This window comes from Mesocricetus auratus, unplaced genomic scaffold, assembly GCF_017639785.1.
Source record: "Mesocricetus auratus isolate SY011 unplaced genomic scaffold, BCM_Maur_2.0 Super-Scaffold_100011, whole genome shotgun sequence".
Lineage (NCBI taxonomy): Eukaryota > Metazoa > Chordata > Mammalia > Rodentia > Cricetidae > Mesocricetus > Mesocricetus auratus.
In genome coordinates this window covers 82,820,694-82,842,603 of record NW_024429195.1, presented here as the reverse complement: position 1 = coordinate 82,842,603, position 21,910 = coordinate 82,820,694, and the positions used below count along the sequence as shown (strand labels likewise).

At 44.3% G+C, this 21,910-nt stretch overlaps 1 protein-coding gene across 1 annotated transcript; it reads left to right on the top strand.

Annotated features, from left to right (window-relative positions):
- Positions 1-9,610: 9,610 nt before the first annotated feature.
- On the top strand, positions 9,611-10,807 carry Ascl4 (achaete-scute family bHLH transcription factor 4). The gene has a single exon (XM_021235102.2). It carries the CDS (start codon positions 9,611-9,613, stop codon positions 10,043-10,045), a length of 435 nt encoding a protein of 144 aa, XP_021090761.1. The 3' UTR covers positions 10,046-10,807.
- The last annotated feature ends 11,103 nt before the right edge of the window (positions 10,808-21,910 follow it).

Below are 21,910 nucleotides of genomic sequence, written 5' to 3'. Positions count from 1 at the left end.
CGCCCAGATAAGACTAAGGAATGCTGGCTTTGTCTGACTCCGCAACCTCCCTATTATGAAGGCTTAGCGGTTATGGGCGAGTATACAAATCAGGCCACAGCCGAGGCTCTTTGTGGGACAGCCACGCAACATAAATTGACCATCTCAGAAGTATCTGGAAAGGGGCTATGTATAGGTAACGTCCCCACCACACATCAAGGACTATGCAATGCCACTGAGCCTTTGCCCCAAAGTGGCCGCTACTTGATAGCCCCCAATGGGACATATTGGGCATGCAACACTGGATTAACCCCTTGTGTCTCCACCACGGTACTAGGTGCCACCGTTGACTATTGTGTTCTGATTGAATTATGGCCTAAGGTAATTTACCACCCCTCTGACTATGACATGATAAGTACTGGCCGCATTAAGAGGGAACCTATCTCCATCACTACTGCCATCCTACTAGGAGGACTAACCATGGGAGGCATAGCAGCAGGAATAGGAACCGGTACTGCCGCACTGCAGGAAACTAAACAGTTCCAACTCCTACAACAAGTAATGCGTGCAGATATTCGGTCTTTAGAGGAGTCTGTCGCTGCCCTGGAGAAGTCTCTATCCTCCCTGGCAGAAGTAGCCCTCCAAAACAGAAGGGGACTAGACCTCTTATTTTTACAGCAAGGGGGAATTTGTGCGGCCCTTAAAGAAGAATGCTGCTTTTACGCAGACCATACCGGAATGGTAAGAGATAACCTGGCTAAAATAAAAGAAAGACGCCAAAAGTACCACCAATTAATTAAGTCCCAACAGGGATGGTTTCAGAATTGGTATAACAGGTCCCCTTGGTATTCGACTCTCATATCCACTATTATGGGACCCCTGATCATTATATTTCTGATTCTGATGATTGGGCCATGCATCTTAAACAGATTGATCCAGTTCATAAAGGAAAGGTTATCAATTGTACAATCACTGGTTTTGACTCAACAATACCAGCAGCTAAAGCAAAGGGATTTCGAGATGGCAGAAACCTCTGAATGAAAGATTTCATTCAGTTACAAGAGCAATGGGGGAATGAAAGACCCCGGCCCAGCACAGGTGGCTGAGGCCTATGGAAAATTCCTTTCCCCCACAGATCAGCCGAATAGTCATTTTTTTGATCAGAAGGAAGCTCAGCTCAAGGTCTTTACAGCTGAATAGTCACTACTAACTCTGTCCAGGCCGGACACAGGTGTCTGCTATCTACATAGCGTCTGCATAGCCAGCCCAGCAAGACTGGGCCGGCACAGAGACCTATTGTTCCTCAGATAGGGCCAAGGCCGAGACTTGAGTTCTGAGAGAAACCTCAATAGCCCTCATTCTGAGCCCCCCCGGCCTCATTTATATTGTCCAATCAGGGTCCTGTAACTAGGCTTCTTGCTTCTGTACTCCGCTTTTTGCTATAAAAGGACCCCTGAGTCCCCAGCTCGGGGCGCTCAGCCCCCCAAGACTGAGACGCCCGGGTACCCGTGTGTAAATAAAGCCTCTTGCTGTTTGCATCCAAGGTCGTGGTCTCGGTGTTCCTTGGGTTCGTGTCTCCCTCCCCGTGAAAGTCCCCCGCCTGGGGTCTTTCAATATTACATACTTAAAGCGCATATACATGTATGTATGTACAAAGATATATGCACAAATGCTCCTTGCAACTTTATTAGTAATGATCTCATAACTATCTAAATGTGTATCAACCAGTGAATAGTTGAATCATTGTAGTGGACTCCCCCCAGGCAATGATAAAAAGGAGCAAGCAATTAGCATGTGGGTGGACCTCAAGAAGTTTCCTACACTAAGTGAGGAATATCACATACAAAAGACTACAGGTTTGTATAAAATTCTAGAAAAGACAAAACTAACAGCTCTGGTGGCTGCCGTAAGTAGTGATGGGTAAAGGGATGAAATTACCTACAAAGAGTGGCCATTTAGGGTGACATTTTCATGCCAGTATATGTTTATTAAAATTAATCAAATAATAAAGTTAAGATTGGTGAGTTTTGCCCGGTGGTGGTGCATGCCTTTAATGCCAGTGCTGGAGAGGCAGAGACAGGTGGATCTCTGAGTTCAAGGCCATCCTTGTCTACATAGTAAGTTCCAGGACAGCTAGAGCTACATAAAGAAACCTTGTCTCAAAAATACAAAAAGACAGACAGGAAGGAAGGGAGGAAGGGAGAGAGAAAGGGAGGGAGGGAGGGAGGCAGGGAGGGAGGGAGGGAGGGAGGAAGGGAGATATAACTGGGCAGTGGTGGTGATAGCCTTGGCTGTCCCAGAACTATATGTGTAGACCAGGCTGGCCTTGAACTCACAGAGATCTGCCTGTCTCTGTCTCCAGAGTGCTTGGATAAAAGGCATGTACCACTATGCCCAGAAAAAAAATCATTTTAAAAATTATCACTTCAGGGGGATGGCAAGATGGCTTAGTGGGTAAAGGCAGTTGCCCCCAACTATGACAACTTGCATGCACACATGTATGCATGCTCACACACATACAAATAAGTAAATTTAATAAAACCCAGGCTGGCCTCAGACTCACCAAGATCCACCAGTCTCTGCTTTTGGAACACTGGACTTAAAGGCATGCACCACCATGTGCAGCCAGTAAAAAATGTTTTTAATTGCCCTCAAATAGAAGTATCCTCATTCCATTTCCTAGACTAAGTTTTGCTGAGTGTACTTTCTTGTTGTACTCCTAACTACAATAACTAATTGTTTAGTTTTCTATTTTGTCAAGGTGACTTTAAGGGACAAGTTAACTGAAGAGGGAAGACCAACCTTGTGTGTAGATAGCATGTACCATCATGGGCTGGGGTCCTAGACTGAACAAAAAGGGGGGAAGGAGAGAGACAGCAGAGTACCAGCATTCACTCTGCTTCCTGAAGCTAGATGCTCCGTGAGCGTTCCACTCCCATCACTATGCTCTCCATCGTAAGAGTCAAAAGAAACCCTTTATTAAGCCGTTAGCTGTGGGTGTGCATTTCATGGTGATGAGAAGAGTGACGCCATGCTTTGCTGTTTCGTACAGAACTGAACACGCTTACTCCGCGGCAGCGGTGGTAGCAACAGCTCACTCCGCGGCCGCGGTGGCAGCAACAGCTTTGTGTCCTCCCTCTCCTCTACTTCTTCACACTGAGGATTCAGCCAAAGCTTCCCACGTGTGAGGCAACTGTATTCTCTACCACTGAGCTATACTGCCAGCTCTTGGTTCCTGCGGTGGAGACTCACCGTGTAGCCTAGACTGGCTTGAGCTTGATCATTTTCTGCCCCATCATCCCACGGGCTGGGATAACAGGAGTGCACCACCATACTTAACATCCAAATAGCTCTTCTTGATGAATTTTAGGATCAGCCATTTATGATTCAAGCCTGGAAAGCCCTTTTCTAACTCACACCAAGGTGCTATATAGACAAACAGGGACCATATAAAACGTGTGGTAGGGGGTTCCTTAAATAACAGAATGACGACAAAATCAGCATGAAATGACTAATATATTTGACTGCATTAAAACTTTCCATTCCTAGGGATTTGAGAGATGGCCCAATTGTTTAAAAAAAATACTTGCCATTGTTGCAGAGGACCCAGATTCAGTTCCCAGCACACACATCAGGCAACTCACAACCTCCAGAAGATCCAACATGCACTTCTGGCCTCAGAAGACACCTGCACTCACACACACACACCTATAAATATCTATATGAAAGTCTTTGTAGACAAGATTTTTTTTTAGTTTTACGAGAACAGGGTTTCTCTGTAGTGTTTTGGAGGCTGTCAGTCCAGCCTGGCCTCGAACTCACAGAGATCCACCTGCCTCTGCCTCCCGAGTGCTGGGATTAAAGGCGTGCGCCACCACCGCCTGGCCTACAAGGTTAAATTTTTTAAGTGTTTTGAAAGAACAGAAATACTAATAAAGAGTGCTAAATAATTACGGCCATTGAAGTTTTGCTGAAAACTGTGTGGTCTTTAAACTGCAATGGAAGGGCATGGGCAAAGGGTTAACAAAGGTTAACAAAGGGTTAACAAAGGTTAACAAAGCTCTTGCCTCTGCATGGCAGCTGACCCTCACTTAGCACTTTTCTGTCGGTGCTTGAGTCCTGATGGACCTCCCACGCCATGAGGCAACCTCACCCACGTTAAAGCAATGGCTTGATGGGCAAATTATATTCTGAGTGACAGCTATAAATATTGGATCAGAGAGTAGAGCTTTGGGCCTCCCTGAGTGTGGAAATTCCTTGAGCCCCTGGGGTCAGTGGAAGCCCTTTTCACGGAATGGTGATTTAAAAAATACTGGTTCCTAAGGGTGGGAAACATGAATGTCCCAGCAGCTGCAGCATCTGTGTGATACAGATCTGGCTTCTTTGCACCTGTTGCCTAGTTGTGGGGCGTGGAGGGGTCGTGAACAACACCCTAGGTTGCTACAATGATTCCAGGTGGAACACTCAACTGTGCTGTGAAGAATGGGTTAATCTTCTGGCTCAGGCAAGGAGCCGGGATAGAGGACCAGGCCCTAGGAAGGCTGGTTCACCTTAGATAATGAGCCTTTTCTTTCCAGAGTTCCTGTTCCTTAGCACATCCCCTACTACCAGAACCACCAAGACGTTCTACTGGATTTACCCATCTTTCTGAAGCCCGATGCAAGAGATCTATTCACCTGTCTTCCCGTCTGTCTTTTTCTCTTGGATGATGACTAGATCTTTATGCTTTGAATTTTCTAATGCTTCAGGCTTCCTTGCTCTTTCAAATCCCCCATCCTATTAATGGTGTAGACTGCCTGCCACCAGGTGGCAGACCTCCCTTTCGCCTTTTGGTGACTTCTGTTCCTTCTCTTCTCTTTTCTCTCTCCAAGGCAGCTGGAGAGCTCGGGCTTGCCTATCCTGGGGTTTTCTTTCCTCTTAAACTCCAACAAATTGTCCTCAAGCTTCTGTTTGAGCCTATTCTTAAATTTTTCTAGTAACAAAACCGTGAACCCCAAGAAGGGACCTGATTTTCATGGATTACCATGACTCTGTGGGGACTTCCTGAGATTTCAGATTTAACTTCTTTCCTGCCTTTTAATTCTTTAATTGGCAGAGAAAACAAACCTGTTACTACACTCTGAGATGGCACCATGCCCTGCTCCCAGCTGTCATTCCTGACTTGCATATCCCCAAATTATCTGGGGTTTAAAACACAGTCTCTCTGCATATACCAGGATAGACTGGAATTCACAATCCTTAGCTTCAGTTTCTTCTAAGTGAATGTGATGATGCCAAATGTGCCTATTGGCAATCTTAGCAAGGTAGATATTCAGTTGTGCGTGGTAGATGCAGCATGGAGTGACATGGACACTGTTAACGTTTAAGTTATATAGAGAAGAGGTATTTGAAAAGACCTGCGTTAGATGATCAATCTGAGATTGAGTAAATTATCCCAGTAGAATTCTAGCATGAGATCATAATCTACAGATGATCCTTGTTACCCCTTGTGGTACATGATGCAAATTCCCAGCCCCAGAAGCACATGTATACCTCAGAAGCCATGGCCCCAGCAAACCGAAGTCTGTAATGAGACATGAAGTATTTTGCAAGAAGAGCCACCTGAATCTTCTTCCCCTCTCTTGTTTGGAGCAGATAAGAGAGCTTACAAGGTGGGGCCCGTCCTCTTCCCTGGCAACACGTTGTAACCTGATGAGTTGGACTTTAGTGGGCTCCCTTCCTGTTTCGATGAGCAGATCCAATTCAGATGACACATGTGTTCTAGGTGCTGTAGTACCTCTCAGGTTGGAGAGAAACTTTAGGTCAAACAGATGGTAAAGTTATCATTGGACTGCTTTTGTTAGTGTTTTATAAATCCCATGCACATTTCTCCCTGCTTTCTAAAAAGACATAAAAGAAACATCCCCTCACCTCAAACAGAGAAGGAATGAGCAGACCAAAGAAACTGGACTTAGAAAATAAGTTAACTGGTGTCACCCACGGGAGCGTGGGCAACTTGTGAGCAACTGTACCATAAAAAAGTCTCACCCCAGGCAATTTTTTTACCTTTTTCTTTGAGGCAGGATCCCATGTAGCCCAGGCTAGCCTTAAACTTCCCATAGAGTCAAGGTTGACTTTGGCCTCCTGGTCCTCCCGTATCTCCCTCCCACGTGCTGCGATTGTGGGTGTGTGCTATCAGGATTCCTACCTTTTTACGGCAGTGATGGGGTCTAAGAGGAGTGCCTGTGACTCTCTCCCTCTTTAGAAGGAGTGCTTGCCCCATCACCAGACCCTGTCATGACAGTGGCCAAGGTCTCCTAGGGTTCATGTCAGGCCGGCAGGAAGCAACTATATCTCCTTCCTCAGAGACAGAGTTTCTAAGGAAACCTGGAAATCTGCAGTTCTGGCTCCTCAGTGCACCACGTGAGTGTTCCTTACACGTCTTTTGCTATTTTAGTTCTCATTAGATTGAAAATATGAAGCACGTGCAGTTTGTAATAAGTAAACAGTAGAGAGATATATGGAGGACAATGATCACCCTTATATGCCCAGCGACACATTTTCTAGGCAACCAATGACAAAATTTTGGCATACATCTTTCCACAAACACATAAGGACATGGAGGTTACTTGTCACGATGGCACACACCTGTTGTTCCAACACTCAAGAGGCTGAGACAGGAGAGGCTTGAATTTGAAGCCAGCCTGGGCTATACAGTGTGACCCTGTTTCAAAACCAGACAGGTATAAATGTATAAATCACATAAAATTGTTTTATGTTCCTGTTGCAAACATTAGTCTGTAATTTTCTTCCTTGTGTTTTCCTTAACACTTTTTAAATATTTCTGTAAGCACTTACATATCTTACTCATTATTTTTCATAATAGCATAAAGATCTATAAGTATTTTTATGGGTAAGTATTCAGACTGTGCCCTGTCTCCTCCTCATCCCTACTCCCCCGGGAGAGAACCTAAAGCTAAACACAGCCCTCTTTTTACTTTTTCTTGAGAGACACAGTTTTACAAGTTGTGCAGGTTGGCTTTGAACTCACTCTGCAGCCCAGGCAGGCCTTGAACTTTCTCTTCATTTTAAGATTCATTTTATTTTAAAATTTTTAATTTTTCTTTTATTCTTTTTTAGATTATAATATACTTACATCATTTCCCCCCTCCCTTTCCTCCCTCCACACCCTCCCGTATACGGCTCCTTGCTCTCTTTCAAATTCATGGCCTCTTTTTAAATTGTTGTTACATATGTATTACATGTATATGTTCCTAATACATAAGTAAGTCTCACCAACACACTATCTAAATGTGAGTTGAATGTAAATAATCAGCAATAGACCTGTTACTGTGGACAGGGAAAAGCCCCAGAAGACTCAGCCCTGCCTGGTTGCTACAGGCAACCGAGGATGCTGAGAGCAGGAGAAACAGTGTTCCGGGGGAAAGCTCACCCACTGGTTATCCAGTACCACATGGTCGGCCCTGAAAACACACCTACAAGTGGCATTATCCAGGCTTTGAACTTGCAATCATCCTTACAAGCCTCCCAAAGAAGCAGGGACTGCAGGTCTTCTTTTTAGCTCACTACTGATGCTGTGGTCAGTATTGAACTGTGTGTTCCTATAGTGATGCGTTTATTTCTGTGGAACAAAAGGCAATGGGATAATACACTCTTGATTGCAATCATTATCTCCCCAAACACTTCAGTGGTTTATGTCTCCACCCCTCCTCAAGTCCTTAACATCACAAGCTGTTAGTGACCTTTACATGTTTTCATTTTACTTTTTATGTAAACCAGGCTGGCCTGGAACTCACACAGGCTTACCTGCCTCTGTCTCCCCAGCCCTAGGATGAGGTTTGCACTACCACACCTGGCTTGCAGTCTTATTCGCTAACAGCCTGAGAAAGAAAAACAGATCTAGGTCATGTCCCTATTTTCAATGATCTCATTCTCTCTTGTCACTCTAACAGGAAGATCAAAATCTTTGACCTGGACCAAAGCAGTGTGTGGTCTCAGAGCCTGCACGCCCTGCGGGAGGCTTATCTACTAATAGGAAGGCTTTCTCAGTTCATGAAAACGATGACATGAGGACTCATGATGCCATGATGAGTGGTTTGCCAGTGTAAGCCCATAGGGAGCTACGCCTTTTAAAATGTGACTAACTTATGCCTAAAAGGAATAATTATTTCTATTTTATTTGCCTTGATGCAAGTATTTTTACAGTTGCTTCAGGCTGGTCATTTAAACTCTAAACTTTAGAGTAAACATGGAAGCACAGGACTCCTTAAAAAAAAATGTTAGTGCACCACCCCAGCTCCCAGGGAAGAGTCAGGTCTGGGTGTAAATTCAGGGGGTTTTGCATCTCTTGTTTTTAAGTTGGACTTTTCAAGTAGAAGATGCCTTTAATGTGTTGGTTTGCAGAACAGGAAATCTGATTTTTCCATGCGATAACACTCTTTGACATTAACCAGTGCAGTTGGATTTTTAATGACACTTTCATCTTCAAAGCCCTTTACCAACACAGATGGATTAATTATTCATTTGTGGAGGGGGAGGGGCAGCGTTAAAAAGACAAGCCTTCAAACTCAAATCCTTTCTCCTTGGAATTAGGGCTCTCTACTTTTCAAATGTTGTTTTCCAGTCCTCAAGGTAGGAAGTAAAGATGAATACAATGGGAAAAAAATCTTTGTGCTATGGGAAGATATCCTTATATCCTGAGTGGGATTAAAAGAGGTTGGGAGGCAGAGTTAAAGCTGTGTTTACAGTAAGCACCCTGAGAAATAACTGGCTAAAAGTGTTTGTTACTGTTCGGGCTTTTGATGTATTTTTACGGAGCAACAAAACCATAAAGGACCTAAGGTTAAACATACGTTAGAACACAATATCATGGACCCTTATATTTCATGCTAAAAATATATAGATTTTGTTCTTGTTACCTTCAAAAAGTGTCTAATTTGGTTTTTAAAAGATTTGATTTCGCAGAAGAAAACCTCGGGCTTCCCCGGAGGTCCTCCTTGACTTGACACATCTTCTAACCGCAAGAGAGCAGTCTTCCCTTTGATGAGCGCTTCTTCACCACCTCCTCAGAAATGAAAGAGCAAGGGGTATGTTTGCAAACACCCTGAAAGCTCTTTCCATCAGACCTGAACTCCGGAAACCACAAAGGACAGTCAAGTTTGGATTTTCAAGGAGAAAGCCAGAGTAAACTTTCTGTCTGCCGGCCAGCCGATCTGCAAGTGCCTGGGAGGGACCCTGCTCAATTACTGGTTCCCCGAGAGCCACACTTGCTAACCCAGCAGTGAATTACAGCAATTGGGCAGCTTTGAAAGATCAATCTGTTTGGGGTGCGATCGTCTATTCAGGCTGGAGACCCTTTGTTAACTTTTGAACTAAGATCGGAGCGGACACATGGGTACAAGCGTGGATGAGGCGCGTCCTCTTTCTTTGCCCTTTCTGTTCTGAAGTTTTATAAAGAGAGCAACACGCTTCGGAAATCATGCGAAGTACCCTCCAAGTGTGTTCAGGGACCTAGCCTCTGGACCTAGAAACTTCTCCACAGAGACGGACCGGGAAGTCTGCATGGACCAGCGCCTCGGCCACGAAAGCTTCCAACCATCCCTTGGGTGATCTGCGCGCTTTTCCGCGGAGGATGGAGAAACGCAAACCGGCGGGACTGCTGGCTCTGCCGTCCCCGCTACGGACGCCGCCGCTGGGCGCGCTGCCCCGGAGGGAGCCCGGCAGGACCTCCGCGCGCCTGGCCGCCGAGGACAGCGCGCGGAGGCCGCCCTGCCCGTCCTTGTCGCTGGGGGGCGTCGGCGAGCCCGCCTCTCTGCGCCAGCGCAACGAGCGCGAGCGGCAGCGCGTGCGCTGCGTGAACGAGGGCTACGCGCGCCTCCGCCAGCACCTGCCGCGCGAGCTGGCCGGCCCGCGGCTCAGCAAGGTGGAGACGCTGCGCGCCGCCATCAGCTACATCAATCACCTGCAGGAGCTGCTGGAGCGCCACCGGCGGGACTGCAACAGCGACGGCGAGTCCAAAGCGTCCTCCGGGGCCTCGCCCTGCAGCGAGCCGGAGGAGCGCGGCTAGCAGGGCCCTTGCCCTCCAGGTTTTCATGGTAACCGGTTTCTTCTCTGGCCCCAAAGCTTAAGAATTAAGTGCTTCTGGAATGGGGAAGAGGGTGTTTTAATGTTTGGAGATTATCCCCCTTCCACATTTGTCGGTTCCGAACCTGCAACTTAGGAATGCTTGAGGAAACTTGTTTCTTCTGAAATACACAAGGACCGTCCCAGATCGATGTGGTGATTTTAAAAACACAAAGGGCTGTAACAGTTAAACCTTAGCCAGAGAAGAAAACCACGCGCGTATACACACACACACACACACACACACACACACACACACACACGGGCAGTCCTTCATGTGAGAGGAACATTCTCGCGCATTTCTTCCCTTTGGGACTTTACTGGAAATGCCATCGCCCCACTCTGGGTGAAGGTGGCTAAGATGACCTCCATAACAACATCTCTGGAGAATATGCTAGACCTGAACGTAGGCTTGCTGACTGTGAATGGCCATGCTAAAAATAAAAAGGACGTTATTGTTTGATATATACTGCTCTGCGGCAAGAAGTCGTTTGGAAACTTTAACAGGTGATAAAGTGTCTCGATGTTAATAATCTTTTTGGAGCTCTAGACGGCCACCTTCCCTCTTCGTTTCTCCCCACTGTTTCTCTTGCTCCTTCTTTGCATAGTCTGTAAAATTTTCACCCCGTTGAATTTTCTGTTGGAAAATTGGCACTGATTTGAAAAATAAAAAGCAAATATGCTTTGTTTCGATGTTTGAGCTAAATGGGAGGGAGATGGACGATGGATTTGAACTGAACTTGCTACGTGTCCAAGCCACTTGTCTTTGAAGGTTTTCAGGTGTACTGAATATTTCTCTATGGTCATTCTCTATGCCTCACCAAAACAGTTATGAATTACAGAAATTGCTAGCTGCTTGTTGACTTCTGACAGTAAAATGCTTTCTAGAGCCCCTGCCCCATCTACCCTACCCCTCTGTGGTGCTGGGAATTGAACCTAAGGCTTCATGCATATAAGTACCCTCCCACTGGTCTACTCCCCATCCCAGCATTCCTTCTAATACCATCCTGTGAATTACCCTTTCTTTGGAGATAGCTTGGCCTAAGAGGGGTGGAACTGACAAGAACTAAGTTGGTGAGCACTGTCCTGACACCACTCCATGCCTGACCCATCTAAACAAAACAAAAATCTCTGTAAAAAGAACAGCCCCCCAAAAAACACCTTTTCTTCTAAGAAGTGGGACTGGAGAGATGGTTTCGTGCTCAGAGTGCTTGCTACTCTTGCAAAGGACCTGAGTTTGTTTCCCACCTTCCCCATGGTAGCTCACAGCCATCAATAACTCCCGTTGCAGATAATGGTGATGGCTGTTGGATTTGTTTTGAAGTTTTTCTGTCCTTCCTTACTGCCCCATTCTCTTCTGTAAACCTGCTTTTCTATTACTCGTAATTTTTGCTCCTTAAAAGGGCTGTAAGAAAAAAGAGGGGGAAAAAAGGCCGTAAGACATAGACTCAGGGCTGTTCTCTCTAACCTGACTTAGGAGGCCATCGCTGACCAGCTCTCTGGTACATCCCAATAAAAATCAAATTTGCTTCAGATTTGGATCAAAAGTGTGGTAGTGGTCTTATTCTCACTCAGTGGGATTAACGGAAGCCTGTGGGGTTCTCTCTCCTTCCACCTTTGTGTGGGTTCAGGGGTTGCTGGGTAGTCAGGTGGGCACAGGCAGTTTGCCCAAGCTCTCCCCTTCTCCTGGGATGGGCCACTCCATCAGGCCATGGAACATTGCATTCTTCTAAAAGAACAAAACCAAGCCCTAGTAGTGTTTAAGGAGTGGGGTGTTATGAAATGCAGAGTTGATGAGAGAAGAGAGGCCTCAGTGTCCTTTGAGGTCCTCCTGCTTAAGTCCCTGGATGTTCCTCAGGGCTCGTACCCTGATAGTTGCTGTGACATACTCCTGAGGTCAGGTCAACCCTGATCTTGAACTCTTGGCTTCCAGAGTTGAGAAGTAGCTGTTCGATGTTTAAGCCCCCTGTGACAAGCTTTACCTTGAATTAGAAAGGCAGGCCCCATCGGGCCCGGGAAGATGTGTAGGAATGTCAGCACTGCCCATCGTAGCCAAGCACACACATGAGGCTCTAAGGGTGCTGCTGCCAGAGCTTCTGAACAGTCTCCATCAGACAGACACCTGCAGCTGTCTTTACTTAAAAAATGAACAGCGATCCATGTCATCCCAGAAATGAGACTTCAGCTAAAAATGAGGCCCCAGAATCCTCCACTGCAGTGATGGCTGGATCCCACCAGGGAGCCCCTTTTGACCCTGCTCTGTTGGCCATCACACACCTTTCATCCCATGGCAGACAGACAGGCTTCCTACTGGGGTAGAGCTGAGGGCCTGAAGGTGCATTATAGTCCCTTTACAGGCCAGGACAGCTAAGGCTTTTCCAGCCCTTTGATTATCATCACTGAGTTGCATATGTGTTTTCCTTGTGGGCTCTCTGGGTGGTGAGGATGGTTTTTAATCTCATAGCTATTTAGCTGTGTCCTTTGCTTGAAGACCTGCCAGCCACCCTTTCATGTTGGTTACTCACTGTCATTAAATGCAGCCAGAGTGAAGTCACAGGTGCTGCAGAAAGGTGTCCACCCAGACAAGAGAACTCTCCAAACTGGTTTTTGCCTCCAGAGCAGGGCCTAGAGGGGGCCACTGCTGAGGTGGTTTTTGTTGGGTTCCAGACCCCACAGAGTCTCTGAGTTGTTTGTCAGCTGATAGCCATAGGTGCATCCTGTTTTCTAGTCCTGGCTTACTGCCCCCAAATTGCCCCACTGACATCAACATCTCATCCACCTGGGGTTTTTCCACTGTCCTGTATATAAGCCTGCTCACTCTCAGCAAGAGAGAGATTGAGAGAGAGAGAGAGAGAGAGAGAGAGAGAGAGAGAGAGAGAGAGAGAGAGACCTCTTAACACTTGCAATAAAACACACACACACACACACATGCACGCATGCACGCATGCACGCACTCTCTGGCAATAAAGATGGCAGATGCATTCTCTTAGCACAAATGCTTGGACGTCTTGTCTTTCATTTCCCAATACCTTGCACTTGCTCAAAGTGGGGGTGCTACAGGTTTTCATTTCCCTGACACTGGAAAATAATCTCAGAGTTCTGTATGAAAATGATGTGCATTTTCTGAGAGATGGTGCTTTTATTCTGGGAGGGAGACTATCCTTATCTCCTCAAGCACCCAGCCATTCTTTTAGATCTGCCTTGTTAGTCTTGTACACAGTAGCTTGCTGCTTCCAACATAAACAATGTTCAGTAGGTATTAGCTGCTGGGATTGTTAGGGAGACCTTCATGCTCTGATGCTAGATCCTTCGAGGTCTAACTTTTGAATATGCTAGTAGGTTTCCAAGTCAGAAGGCTATAGGATGCATTAAAGTAAAAATAATGGGAGGTGAGGGCGTGCTCGCATTTGAACATGCAGAGAAAGCACATGTTGACTGTGTGGTGTCTCAGGTGGAAACTTCTCAAGCCTTATCAAGTAAGAAACTTGTCACTTGGCAGCCCTGGAATGAGAAGACATCCAACCAAACCATTATCACAGCCCCACACTGCATCATCCCCCTTCCCTCACCATGGTTGTATGGCTAAAAGTAATATGGGAAGATGTATGCCATTTCAGAATCCCCAGGACCGCCGAGGCAATCTCTTTCTCTAGAAGATCATTGTGTGCGTGCGTGCGTGCGTGTGTGTGTGTGTGTGTGTGTGTGTTTGAGCACGGGTACGTGTGTGCGTGCGTGTGTATGCGCGTGTGCATGTGTGTGCGCACGTGTTCGTGTGGAGGTGCCCACAGAGACCAGAAGAGAGTGTTGCATCTCCTAAAACTAGAGTTACAGGCAGCTATGAGCCACCCAGTGTGGGTGCTGGGAGGCGAAACGTAGGTCCTCTAGAAGAACAGGGAACTCTTAACCCTGAACCATCTCTTTAGACCTGATTTCATTTCTAACTGTAAGTTATTGTCAGCTGTGAGAGCAGCTTTCAAGCTAAAGTGAGACCCTGTCACTGGCTCAGCTCCTCAGCCACTAACAGTGTGAGGTGTGCAAGTTACATGAAGTATCTTGGCTTCATTTCCTTACCTATCAAAGGGAGCCGAATTATAGGCTGTCTGACTTCCTTCAAGCATGCACCGTGCAGCTTTCCCACTTGGCTCCTGCGCTATTCTGCATGTGTTTACCCTGGCTAAAGTATAAATGAAGAGTTACATTTCTACCAGATTCTGTGAGATATGCAACCTCAACTTACTGCTTTCTGTTGGGTCCTTAGGACCTGGACATTACCATCCAGGGAGATAGTAAACAGAGCAGTGAGGCCTGTCCTCAGGTGCTTGTTACAGAAGACAGAGAACAAATTGAAGAATAAGTATGCTATGATGGTTTGTCTCCCAAAGTCCTTGTGCTGCAAACAGTGCCCTCTCAGCAGTATTGAGGCAGGGCTTAAGAAGGGATTAGGTCACAAGGACTCTGCTCTTGTAACCAGACAGATGCTGTTTAAAATGATGGTCTCAGTATAGTAAGAGTCAGCTTACTGTTACTACAGCTCAGGCCTGGTCTAGTCAATACATAGAAAAAATTACCTTTGACTCACCATATTATAGGACTCACGGTGTGTTAGGGCAAATCTGCTCACCTTTTGAACAGAGAATGAAAATGAGGAAGACACTGTGGTTCACAGTCCTCTTGAGAGCACCCTCCAAAGACCTGAAAACATCCCACCAGGTGATACGTCTTACAGTTTCTGCCAGCTCCCAATGGGCCAACCTGTAAGCAAATCTTTAACACTCTATATTGAGTTCATAGCAGTACATACCTCTCCTGTACCCTGCCCTCCGACCCTCTCCCATAATATGGTGCAGCTAGAAGATAGATTTCTCAGCCTATACAACTATGAGGAATAAACCTATGACCGTATAGGTGACCTAGACTCCAGTATTAGAGCAGGCAGAATTGACTAACGTAGAGAATTCAGCCAGGCCACTGTGTAGAATAACTTCAGTCAAGTAAGGAGTGTCTAGGACCTACCTGCTTAACCTTTAATAGACTCATAACATATGTCTGTGCATATAACCCCAATGTCCAGAATAAATGGAATGTGTAAATGGAGTTCTTAATTGGTCCAAGTAATAAAAAACTCAGAGTCAGATATAGAGGAAAATGCTGAGAGATCACAGAGAAGGGGCAAGTCACAGCCACACCTTACCTCCGTAGCATCTTAGCAGACAAGAAAGCAAGTTCCTGTTTCTCTCTACTTATATCCTGTTTCTGTCCAGCTAGCTCACTTCCTGTCTGTCTGTAGTCTATAAGACCATTAATATCATGACAAAAATTATGAGATTAGTAGCAATACAATAGTCCTAAATATTTGCTTTTCTTCTGTTCCATGTCAGATGGTTCTTCTGACATGAGACAGATTTTGGATTTTACTTTAACAAGCATGTTTGGGTTTGGAGAAGAAGAGAGCCACACTCCAATTACAAAGCTCACTTTTAATCTTTAATTGGATTGAGACTACAAAGAGATCATTTGTATATATGTCTGTAGGGGAAAAAAAAGAAAACAAATTTGGGGAGATTTATGAAATTTTACTCTGTTGTAAATGATATACAAATGAGCCAATTTACTCTTTTTCTTGGGACAATTTTTTTCTAGATTATTTGTCCTTTTTATTCAGATGTCTCATTTGTTTGGTGGTCTCAGGATTCCTTAGATGGATACTTTATTCTCAAAATGTACACCTTTTTGGGGTCTAAGTTTTTGTAAACTAATTTTATAGCCTGCTTAATTAATAGTAACTTCTCTTTGTATTTTTTCAGGAGCAAAATTTGCAAACCCCAACAAGGCATAATTTTCTTTATTTCTTCAAACAGTCTTTCTAAATTATCTACATTTGAATCAGATAATAAAATGTCATCCATGTAATGATAAATTATAGATTGAGGAAATTGATTACATATTAATTCCAATAGGTAACATACAAAATATTGACACAGGGTATACTATGTAACATTCCCTGTGGGAGAACCTTTCTCTGATATCTTAACAGTTGAGAATTATTATAAGTAGGCACTGTGAAGGCAAAATTTTCCCTACCTTTTTCTTGTTAGGGTATAGTAAAGAAATAGTCTTTAAGTCAATAACTGTAATAGGCCATTCTTTAGGTAATAGAGAAGGCAATGGCATTCCAGGCTGTAGAAAGCCCATTGGCTGAATTACTTTATTAATGTCTCTCAGGTCTATAAGCATTCTCCATTTTCCTGATTTCTTTTTTTTTTTTCTTTTTTTTTACGAGACAGGGTTTCTCTGTATTGTTTTGGAGGCTGTCGGTCCAGCCCGGCCTCGAACTCACAGAGATCCACCTGCCTCTGCCTCCCGAGTGCTGGAATTAAAGGCATGCACCACCACCGCCTGGCTCCTGATTTTTTTTTAATAACAAATATAGGAGAATTTCAAGGGCTAGTAGATTGTTCTATATGTCCAGCATTTAGCTTTTTCTGAACCAGCTGTTCTAGAACCTCTAGCTTGTTTGGAGTCATAGGCCATTGCCTCACCCAGACGGGATTGTCAGTTAACCACTTTAAGGGTAAGGCTTTTGGTCCTTCTATGAGCTTGACACCTGTTTTATTCTGTTTTTGTACTGTCTGGTGTGTTTCATATAATGCCTTACAACATTTTTTTTCCATAAACATGAGTTGTTTTATGGTTCGATATGCTTTTGATACTGGAGGAATGTTAATCTGGGTATCCCATTGCTGCAACAAATCACGACCCCATAGACTTATTATCGACACATGGCCTCAGCCTTCCTCTTTGTCCTTCTGGCCATATGCATTCAATCCATCTCTTTCTTTGTTTTACCTGAGATATGGTTGCAATCCCTAAGAATTGAACATCTACTTCCTGAAGAGGCCAACTTGGATGCCAAGATTCTGGAGTGATAATGGTGACGTCTTTACCTGTATCAATCCTTTGAGTATATCATTATTTGTACTCTTGGTTTTAGTCTTGCTCATTTATAGAAGTCTGCCAAAATATAGGTTTTCTGTTTCCTGTTTGAATTTTTCATTCATCCTCCAAAGCTATTCTATCCTCCAAGCAGTATGGTTTGTTTGTTTGTTTTTTACACAATTGGCAGTGAATTTTCTAATTGTTCTGAGGATTGTCCTCCACAATGACTGGGAATGACTGGACTAGTTTCGACATGGGGGCCTTCCAGAAGCCTCCCAAGGAGTTTCCAATGGTCAAGGGTTGCCTTGTTTGTCTCTTGTCAGTCTACAATCATTTGTCCAATATCGACATTTGCCTCATCTTCTACACAATATAGAAGCTTGGGGCTTTCTACTTGGGTTATTCCCAGAAGAAGCATTATTTCTAGGGATGCCTTGTCTACAATTCTTTTCAGATGGTTATTCTACCACAATTAAAACATTTGGTATTTTGATGTCTCCTTATATCTTTGGAGATCGCTTCTCCTACCCAAGTTTCAGTGTTATAGTCAAAAGACTCAACATTGGCTGTGTGCAGGATCCATTCATCCATTGGTGCTGATCTTATCGTTAAGAGCCCAAGTACCGTTTTGCATTCTAAATCAACATTTTCAAAAGTTAGAGTGAAGGTGGGGAAATAATGAGTTCACTAGATCCAAGATAAATGATAAGTGGGTGTTTTATTGGGGAACAACTTACACAGATAATAAAAAAAAGAACTGCCACAGCCTTTCCCTGCCCTTCTGATTTGATCGGTGATCCGAGAGAGAGAGAGAGAGAGAGAGAGAGAGAGAGAGAGAGAGAGAGAGAGAGAGAGAGAGAGAGAGACACTGCACAAGAGAGAGCAAGCGCCCTTCTCATGCTCCCCTCCTTCCAGTTGTGTCCATACCTGAAGTCACTCCCAAAGGGTGTGGCCACTAACACAAATACACTGGCAAGGCTAGATGCTGCTACACCAGAGATTCAATGAGTACTCATCTAGCTTCTGGATCTGCTACCACTATTTGTACCGCTTTAGTCAATCTTTGCAAACAGTCACTAAAGGGTACTTTTGGGGCTTGTATAACCTTAGTATATGACTCATTTCTTTTCCCTGGTTCTTGAATCTTGTCCCAAGCATTCAAGGCTGCTTTTTGGCATAGGGACAAGATGTGTTCATTGTATTAGCTTCAGTATCTCTATCAGCATAACAGCCCTCTCCAAGAATTTGATCTTGGGAAGCCTCATAACCTTTGATTCTGCCTTGATGTTCAAGGGTCGGCCTCTTCCCTTCAATGACTCCCACTGCAGCTGTGGGCCAAGGTGTGGAATAGCTGGAACTAATTGAAGCCAGTCATTTGGCGTTATTCTATTTCTTGTAGCCCATACCTTTACGAACTGCCTCACATATGGTGAATGCATTCTACTGCTTCCTTAATTCCTTTTAAATCTTTCATACATACAGGTTCCCATCTAGGTGTTCATCATTTGCTAGCTTTGGAATAACAGTAACAGAATTGACCATAGCAGGTGATGATGATGATAAAACTTTTGGTAAGTCATCTCTGACTCTGAAAGGTACTGGCTATGTTAAATCTCTTTTTTTCTCTTTAGTTTGTACCTTAACTCCTGGTGTATCAGTTCTAAGAATATTTTCTAAGGCCTTTAATCTATGTGCCATTATTTTTTGAAGTGTTTGAACTTCCTGAACTGTAAAAACTTCCAATGATTTTATTAAATCAGTCAGTTTCTTGTTCTCATCATTTATATATGATTCTAGAGATTATTTGGCTGGCATGTAGATTGCCTTCCAAAAACAATGTTCTATTTGCAAGCTTGTCAATACTCTTAAACATGGAATGAATTTTTTTTGTTAATAGTTCATTACCATGTTCCATTTTGTAAAGTTTGTCAGATTAAGATTGTCATTTTCAATTGTATGAATCCTTTATGCCAAGCTCTCATTACCAGCCTATAAAGTCTGTATAATTTCTTTAAGTTTCTCATTCTTAGCTCTATTATCAAACCATTTCTTTAAGGATATATATGGATTACCAAGCGAATAGCAGTTATGGCTAAGAGTGTATATGTCCCAGGTAGGTCATATACCTCTTTTAAAATTTCATCCACAGTAGAAGTAAAAAGATTTTTAAAATCCTGGATGATAATATTATCCACCATTGTTGTAGCAGTAGTGAGCAAGTTATAAGAAAAACTTTTTTGTTTGTTTGTTTTTGTTTTTCAAGACAGGGTTTCTCTGTGTAACTTTGGAACCTGTCCTGGCACTCGCTCTATAGCCCAGGCTGACTTCGAACTCACAAAGATCTGCCTGCCTCTGCCTCCCAAGTGCTGGAATTAAAGGTATGTGCCACCAACACCCAGCTAAGAAAAACTTTTTGTTAATTAACTAGCTAGCTTAAAATGCAAAAATATCCAGTAATTTACCTCAAATTAAATCCTTAGAAATCCGTCCCTGCCTCTAATGGTCTTAACTTTAAGTTGCAATGACGATGTTTGGCCAGCAGGTGTTGTAGGTGTACAGCCAAAGCAAGTCCAGGACACTGAAGCTCGGGTTTGACTTGTTCCAGTGTTGTCTGACCTTTGGATTCTAAGCAAAAACTCAAAACAAAACAAACCTAACAGATTTTTGTTAAAGAGAAAGGGAAAAAAGGAGCAACCCTTGTGCCCTGATTGCTCATCACCTATCAGGATGAAGGGTGTGCAGGGGAACTGAAGCCTGCACAGCAGGTGTGTGGCAGACTGAAGTCATGAGCTACGGGCTGAAGCCGTGATCTGGATTGGATATGCCAGCTCTGGGACGTCTAGAGGTCTGGAGTGTGTACCCAGTCTAAATAAAAGCTGGGTCAAACCACCAAATTCAAAGAAAAAGGTTCTAGGGATTGTGTAGGCCACTGGCTGGGTGGAGGGGAGTAGCAGGGAGTCAGGCAGGACCTGCTTTACTGAGCAAGCCCACAGCACCTGGCAGCTTTCTCAGGGCCGGACTGGGACTCTCAGGGTGACCTGTCCATCCTGCTGTAAATGTTCTGGTCACATGGGTGCCAAAATGTAAATGGAATTCTTAATTGGTCTAAGTTACTAAAAATCCAGAGACAGACATAGAAGAAAATGCTGAGATATCAGAAGGAGCAACCCATAACCACACCTTACCTCCTTAGCCTCTCAGCAGACGAGAGAGCAAGTTCCTGTTTCTCCCTGCTTATATCCTGCTTCCACCCAGTTACCTCACTTCCTGTCTGTCTGCACAGACCTCCAGACCTCTATGGTTAGCTAGTGACAAGCTCCATTCTCTGACCTTCAGACAAGCTTTATTTGTACTTTATAAAGTCTTTATAACTTAATTAACTGTAAGTTCGGTGGGGTTAATAGTCAGTACTATTTTCCTTGTGGTCTAAAAAAGAAACCCAGACAGAGAATTAAATAATATACCAACATAGTGACTATTATAATGGAATTAGAAGCACCTTGGTGTACTTTTGTGAGGTTTCAGTACTATAAGTTAGTTTTATATTACTGTAACAAAATACTTGAGATAATCAAACTTTTAAAGGGGATCTCATGTACCTACAGCTGACCTCAAACTTGCAATGTGTCCAAGGGTGACTTAGATCATGAGGTCTACCTTATGATCTTACAGGAAAGGTAAGCTTGGTCTTTAGAGTCCATTGCTTTTGGACTTATGGGAAACAGGAAATCATGGTGGGAACAGGGGAAAGGAACCTGCTCACTTCATGGAAGCCAGGAAGCAAAAAGAATGAGCAAGGTACTGGGGTGTCACAGACCCCACCATGGAGGACACACAAGGATGTAAGTCATCTCACACTAGGCAACTGCCTCTTTTTATGTGTGTGGGTGTGTATGTTTGATTGTAAGAAATGTCTGGCACCTGGTGTATACAGTAGTCATGGAGGTCAGGTGTTAGATCCCCTGGGACTGGAGTTACAGACAATTGTGGCCATGTGGGTGCTGAGATTGGAACCTGGGTCCTTTGAAAGTGAAGTGGTCTTAACTGCTTAGCCCCTGGTTACTGCCTCTTAAGAGCTTCTAATTACCAATGGCACCAAGCTGAGGACTTAAGTCATTTTTTGAGGCAGTTACCCAAACCATAGAAACTCAATTCTAGCTTTACATAACATTGGGCAAGTAACTTGGCCTCTGTGAGCCAGCTCACTCATCTATGGCCCAAGAACACAGGCTCATAAAGGTTGTTGGGTGCTGATCTTACTGGTAGTTAAAAAAAAAAATGTAAACATCAGGTTCAGGGATGGTAGGGAGATGGGTAGCAACAGATGTCACCTTGCTCTTGAGCGAGAGAGAACTTTCAGGATCATCTTTTATTTAATTATTTTAAATGTCTTGTGCCACTTCCCCAGTCAGGAATGGAAGAAGTGATGGTCAGGGTGCTCTGGTCTGAGCCTGAGTATTAGCTCACCACACAGAGTGGGGGTGGAGGTGCTGGTTCTCTTAAAGCAGATCAGTTATCAGAAGAAAAAGGATGCACGTGGCTGCTGTATTTTGAGAGTTGTTTAAGTATCTAAAGTAAGTATCTAAAGAATGGCACAGGGATTGAAATGAAGAGGGGGAGGACTAGAGATCAACAAGACTTAGGGAAAAGGAGGTTGGGGAGCGGCAGGAATCAAAGATAACACTAGGGATGGCTCAGTGGGTAAAGGCAGTTGCCGAGAAGCCTGTCAACCTGAGTTTGATCCCCCAGAAACACAGGAAGGTGATCAACCTCTGCAAGTTGTCCTTTGACCTCCCAATATGTATATACACCAAAGTGCCTTCATGTGACCATTAGCATAGCCAACCTGACAGGATCAAGAATTGTCTAGGAC

Excerpts from the sequence above, each read along its gene's own strand:
- Ascl4 (XM_021235102.2), top strand. The coding sequence starts at position 9,611 with ATGGAGAAACGCAAACCGGCGGGACTGCTGGCTCTGCCGTCCCCGCTA.